This window comes from Mastomys coucha, unplaced genomic scaffold (genome assembly GCF_008632895.1).
Source record: "Mastomys coucha isolate ucsf_1 unplaced genomic scaffold, UCSF_Mcou_1 pScaffold21, whole genome shotgun sequence".
In the NCBI taxonomy this organism is placed as follows: domain Eukaryota; kingdom Metazoa; phylum Chordata; class Mammalia; order Rodentia; family Muridae; genus Mastomys; species Mastomys coucha.
Window position 1 is genome coordinate 111648917 of NW_022196904.1, and position 6848 is coordinate 111655764.

Here is a 6848-nt window from a genome sequence, read left to right on the forward strand (position 1 = left end):
TTAATTTGTTTAATGATTCCCAACATCTGAAGATCTAGATATTTTCCCATAAATTCTCAGCTTTCCAGCTGCCACGTAGTCTACTCCTCGTTCCTACAAAGCATCAGTCAGCAAGACTAGAAATCATCACCCCCTTTAGATGGGATGCGCACTCTCCAGTTTGTAAAAATAAAAAATTTTTAAAAAGTGGAGGTGGGGGCCAGATTCTGTCTGAGTTCCCATCCAAGTCCAAGGATATGAGCCACTATGATCACGAGGAAGTTATTTGACCTGATTTACGGATTGAGGCCAGTAACAGCACTGCACATAGGGTCCTTTGATGATTAAACCAGTTAATACCTATAAGTCACTTAGACCAGAGCCTGGATTTCTGCTCCCAAACCCTAAGGCCTTCTCCAATGTGAGTAACGCTGTCACTGCTCTGTTTGGTGCCAGGCTCCTCTTGGCATTTGAGCCTGTGTCTTTCTGCGACAGGAGAATTTGGAGAAGGAAGGATTTAGGAGATCAAAAAGCCCCCTGCAAATCCTCATCACACCCTCTTGTTCCTTAGGTGTGTGCATTTGAGCTATTTCCTTGTATCTTTGGCCTTTTGCTTCTTTATCTCCAAAAACAGAATAAAAGTACTTAATGAGTCATTTCCCAGACATTAAGTGAGGCAGTAGAAGGGGACTCTTGTGTGGCTAGCGCATAGTAGGTGTTCGGTGCATGTTCATGGACTTTCCCTTCCTGACCCATCCCTGCCTGGACAGCTCGGGGTAGGGGTTCTAAGTGGGTCATGGAGGAGAGAAATGTTTCCAGGTCAGCTACCTTCAGCTTCAGCTCCAATTAGCACTTTGCCTGGTGGAGTTGTTTTCTATCAATTCAGGATCCATAACCTTCACAATGAGCAGGAGTGACTCTCTTCGCTGCTTGTGCTGGGCACTGTCCTGAGCTGAGTGGGCTCAGTGCAGTGTGGGCTCTCTCTCTAAGGCTGATACTCCTTCAAAGTAGGGGTGAAGCTTAAGCTTCGAGCCAAATGCTTCCTCCTGAACAGAGGGCCCCTGGAGATGCGTCTGGGAGGTGATCCGAAATGGGAACAGTGATTACATCCAGCTGTCTACATGGCTTCAGGCACAGAGAGTGGAGTGTGGGAACCCGGCAGACTCCTTACTGCTCTGTATGCTTACAGTGGAACTTCTTTGCTTGCCATCTCCCTGCCTACAAGGAATCTGAAAACAGCCTTCTTTCCCACATATACCATCTTCTTCATATGTCTAGCTCATTAAAAAAAAAAAAAAAAACCTATTCTCTACCATGAAAACCAGAGCAAAAACTTGCCCTGGTTTCCATGGCCAGGGTGCTGAAAGCAGACAGAAGCCTAGACTAGCAAGTTAGAGTAAAAATAAAGAGAGACTGAATTACAGAGGGCTGAGAAAGCTGAGCTATTCAAAACCTGACCCTGGGACTGGGGAGGAGGCTCCATTGGCAAAGCGCTTGTTGCATGTGAAGGCCAGAGTTCAGTCTCCAGGACTCACATTTAAAAAAGCCAGCTGTCAGGGTACACATCCTATCTCAGAAATGAGGAGGTCGAGACCACAGGATTTCTGGGGCTCACTGACTAGCTAGCTAAATTGGGGGAAGTTCTGGGTAAAAATGAGAGACTCTGTCTCAACAAACAAGGCAAAGAGTAATTGAGGAAGACAGAGGTCTGGGCTTGACACACACACACATTCATACACACACTCACACACACATACACTCACACATATACATACACATACACACATACACACACATACATTCACACTCTCACACACATACACACACACTCACACACACATACACACATATATATACACATACACTCACACACACTCACACACTCACACACACACTCACACACACATACACATGCACACATACACTCACACACTCACACATATACACACACATACACACGCACACATACACTCACACATACACACACACTCACACACACATACACATATATACGCATACACTCACACACGCTCACACACACACTCACACACACATACACACGTGCACATACACTCACACATACACACACTCACACACACATACACTCACACATATACACACATACACACATACACACACATACATTCACATTCACACACATATACACACTCACACACACATACACACGCACACATACACTCACACACTCACACACACATACACACACACATACACTCACACATACATACACACACACACACACACACACACACACACACACACACACACACATACACAGAGCTCTTCTCCTAAGTTATGTAACCTTAGGCGGATAACTTTACTCTCTGGACAAGTCTGCTTATAGAGAAAATAGTTGCTGCAGCCTCAGAGTGTTGCTGTAAGATTCAAGAGATATAAATGATGGCTGGGTTGCCTTTAGCACAGAGACCAGACACACAGTGCTCTCAGTCCACAGAAACGTCATTGGTGTTGGTGTTATTGTTATCAGAATTAATAGAGACCGCCTAGACCAGCAGTTCTCAACCTGAGGGTCATGACCCCTTTGGGGGTTGAACCACCCTTTCATAGGAGTCACCTAATAGCCATTGAAAACCACAGATATTTACATTACAGTTCATTACAGTAGTAAAATTACAGTTAGAAAGAAGCAATAAAAATAACTGTATGGTTGGGAGGTCACCACAACATGAGGAACTGTATTAAAGAGTTGTAACATTAGGAAGATGGAAAATCACTGTCCCAGACACACAAATGTCAAGGCTTGACCTAATTTCCTTGCCCTCCATTGACTTTTCCTGACCAAGAGAGAGACCACGGATATCTCTGGGAAACCACATGCAGAGTATATATAAAGTGGAGACAGGACTGTTCCAAGGTATGACTGAGGAGAAGTTTTTATTGTAGATATGAGGGAGACTACAGCCAGAGGCATCCTGAAGAGTCCTGAGCAAGGAAAGAAAGTAGTAGGTGGAACATGACCAGCAGCCTGAACTGGGCCATGAAAGGAGAGAGAAGGGGAGGGAGGAAGAGAAAGGTGTGCAGACAAAGGTGACCAAGAGAAAGGGGCCAGAAGAGCCCATGGCCGAAATGGTAGAGTTACATAGGAATCAGAAGCTGGGGGAGAAAAACGCATGAGCTGGAGAAGAATGGCAAGGTGAGAATCGCAGATACTAAGGGAGCCTGGAGGCCAGCATGTGCTTTGTATGCTAAGAGGCATCACAGTCAGCCATTTTATGTCAGGTTCAGTTTCTTTTGGACCTGACACAGATCTCTCTCTCTCTCTCTCTCTCTCTCTCTCTCTCTCTCTCTCTCTCTCTCTTTCTCTCTCTCTCTCTTTCTGCCAGTTTGATACAGGATCTCCTTATTGAGCCCAAGCTGGCCTTGGCCTCTTCTAATAGCAATCCTCCTGTCTCAGCTAGAATTACAAGCATACACCATAACACCTGGCTCCTGTTGCTCTTAAAAACCCCAATTTTGGAGCTAGGCTAAGTGGGACTGGATCCCACCTGTAATTAGAAGTCCTTGTGTTTGTCTGAGTTCTCTGAGTATCATTTGCTTCACCATTTCAAGAGGGAAAAGAAATAGACTCCCCTCATTGGGTTACTGTGACGGTCGAGTAGTGCCATGCCTCTAAGGAAAAAAGGAGTTGAGAACACTGAGTTTGGGGGACTTTTGCTCCTTGGAAGATAGGGCACACACAGAGACTGTATGCCTGTGATGGGGACCATGGGGCATCCTGTAATCAGGGTTCGTAAAGTTCTGAATGGCTGGGTTCTACCTTTACCCATTGTTAGCCAGTCCTAGGCAAAACTGGGGGTGTCGAGTCAGCGCCACAGTTCGTTCTTTCCTGTTTCTCTGCCCTCTTCCTTTTCTTTCTGAATCACCAACTCCTCCATATTTCCTCTCTGTTCATTTGCTAGCATCTTGCGATCAGAGACTCTTGTGTGCTACTTTGGTTTCATTTCTAAGAGCAAGCCTATTTAGTGGTTTCATCTCAGAGCGTATCTATTCATCTTGTTTTTTAGCACTGGCTCACAGACCCAAAGATGGAGAGTTTTGATAATTAAGTAATTTAAACAGAACACAAGAGAAACCTCAGTGGAGCCGAGGGAACTTGTGATACAGGGAATAAGCTGGGCTAGCTTTGGACTATTTAATGAGCTTTCTGAAAGTAATTACTTGAAACCTGGGTCCATTTGACTAATATTTTTCTTTTTCTTTTTTTAATTTTCACAAGTGCTCTGCCTGAGAAATGCAAATGGCACCTGAGTGAACATCCCCTTCGAGTCAGTCAAATGTCAGTGTTTCTTACGACAGGAGAAAGGGGTTTGAACATGTAGAAACTGACCTCGTTAGGGGCACCAGTAATCACATAGAGCTCATTCTTGATCCCAGTTGACAGCCTGTGACATTTTTAATGTGACGTTCAAGGCCATATTTAAGGTTTAGGTTGATTCTCCCTGAGGGACTTTGCCCTGGAGTGGGGTGGTCTTCGATCCTACAGAGGCCTGGCTAAGAAACAGACCCTGGGAGGAAACTCAGACAGTAAGACCCGTTGATAGTCTGCACTGACTTTCCAAAGTCGTTGAAATAATAATATCTCAGCAGCTCTCATTTCCTGGTCTGCAATCTGTTCAATGTTTTTCTTTCCTTTTTAGCTAATGACCAAACACCCAGGCAAGCGCCTGGGCTGTGGGCCTGAAGGGGAACGAGACATTAAGGAGCATGCATTTTTTCGGTATATCGACTGGGAGAAACTCGAACGCAAGGAGATTCAGCCACCTTATAAACCAAAAGCTGTAAGTATACCTCTCCATGGCTGGCCAGTCCTTGGACACACATGCTCTTTCTTTGGTGTGTGCATTCTCTGAATGCTCTTCGAGGTGTGGATATCAATGCATCGACTTGAATATGCCTGTAGGCACCTCTCTTCCTGTGTGCACCAAGTCCCTGGATACCAATATGGCAATGATTGCAAAGCCAGGCCTCTGTACATAAGGGAGACAATTGATATGAAGCTTTTGTTGTTGTTGTTATTGTTGCTTTGATTCAATTACTGTAATTGTCTGAGCTGCCACCTTGGGGGGTCGGGGGGGGGGGCTTGGTTCTTGGATGAGCGGAGTCCAGACTTACTTCTGAATTGTGATGAAGAATCTAATTTTGCCCTCCTTCCTTCCTCAGTGCAACTGTGTCATTTTCTCTTCAGACTGACATTGAAAAGGTCATGTTGTTTATCTCAATGGTATTTAAATTGAATTCCGAAACCTACAGTACTACCTCTGAGTCCGCCACTGAAAATGGTTCACCAGCCAGCCCTTTCCCCAGGTGAAGGAGAAAGAAACAGACCCACAGACCTCCATGAGGTTGGGGTGTACACTAGGTTGTCATACAGTTGTGATGTCAGAATAAATACTTCCCATTCTCCTAGAGTTGCTGGGAAAATTTTGCAGCCCAAAGACCCAGCAGGGTCCTTGCCAGCTTCTTGCAAGGGGGAGGAGGGGGAGTTTGTACCTGGATGAATTAGAATGGTGATTTTATGAGGTGGATGTTTCTTTGTTGATGTTAAGTACAGTGCAGACCTGGTGGTTTTATCATGTGTTGTGAAACTACTGACTGAGGCTGTAAAGGGAACATAAACATTGCCATTGAAACTTGAAGTCGTGAGGGTCTCAGTGTTCTGACAAGAAAAGTGATGATGATAGTTATTTTAGTTCAATAATTGTTAATTTCGTGAGCATTTATTATGTGTGAGGTGCCATGTTGAGCATTTCATTTACAGCATCTAATTAAACCCTCACAATAGCCTACAAGGTGGGAGCTATTATTCTGGCATGTGGGAGAAGAAAGGGGAGACTCAGAGAGGTTCAGGGACTTTGACCACAGTCACACAAGTGCTGTGGCATGCGGTGAAGGGGGAATCCATGTCGTGAATAGTCCAACTCCATTGGAAGCTTTCTACGTCTAGGGAAAAGGACAGTAGTCTGAGAAAATCTCTCAGGTGATTCTCACAACTCTGTAGAACTGCCCCATCTCTGCTGCACCCTTGCTGAGCCTCGTTCTGGTTATATCTGAGTGCTAGGAAGCCAGCTCCAATGGAAACAGCCAGTTCTGCTGTTGAACATTCTGGATTAATACCAAATCAATCTTCCCAGAAAGTCCAGCAGAGACTCGCTTTCTCTAGATCCTTCTGGAAATTTGCGGGATTATATCTGGAGTTTAGGCATCTGGATTAAACCCCTTCTGAGAGCACACCCTTATGACATCACTTCTGAGTGTCATTATCATTCATCTTAAAACAAAGACGCAGGCCGGAGCATGGCATTCCTAAGAGCATCTGACCATCAGCAAGTAAACTCTGTCACTTGTCTATGTTAGAGCCTGTGAGCTTGGACTAGTCAAGTTCTCTCTGACCTAATGACCTTTTTATCTCTGTAGTGTAGCAAGGTAATGGTCTCTGCATCAGAGGCTTACTATGATACAGAAAGCACTTGGGATGAGCTTGGTTCATGACAAACTCTCAAGGATAGTTGGTTATGGTGGTCAGTGATGTCACTGAGTAGTTAGTATTTTGGGTTTAGGGTCTTTGAGGGGTAAATTAGTAGTACTGTTTCTTTTTTGTTTGTTTGTTTGTTTTTGTTGTTGTTTTGAGACAGGATTTCTCTGTGTAGCACTGGCTGTCCTGGAACTCACTCTGTAGACCAGGCTGGCCTCGAACTCAGAAATCCTCCTGCCTTTGCCTCTCAAGTGCTGGGATTAAAGGCATGCACCACCACTGCCCGGCAGTAATACCGTTTCTTTCTTTTTTTTTTTAAAGAAAGTTACTTTTTTTTATTAGATATTTTCTTTAT

At 44.6% G+C, this 6848-nt stretch overlaps 1 protein-coding gene across 2 annotated transcripts in view; it reads left to right on the forward strand.

Moving 5' to 3' along the window:
* The window catches only part of Prkcb (protein kinase C beta), a 339260-nt gene that overhangs the window by 299986 nt on the left and 32426 nt on the right, over nt 1–6848 (forward strand). For both annotated transcript variants that reach the window (XM_031388182.1, XM_031388181.1), the window contains exon 16: nt 4659–4799. In XM_031388182.1, the coding sequence (XP_031244042.1) occupies nt 4659–4799 (141 nt within the window). The remainder of the gene's footprint in view (nt 1–4658; nt 4800–6848) is intronic.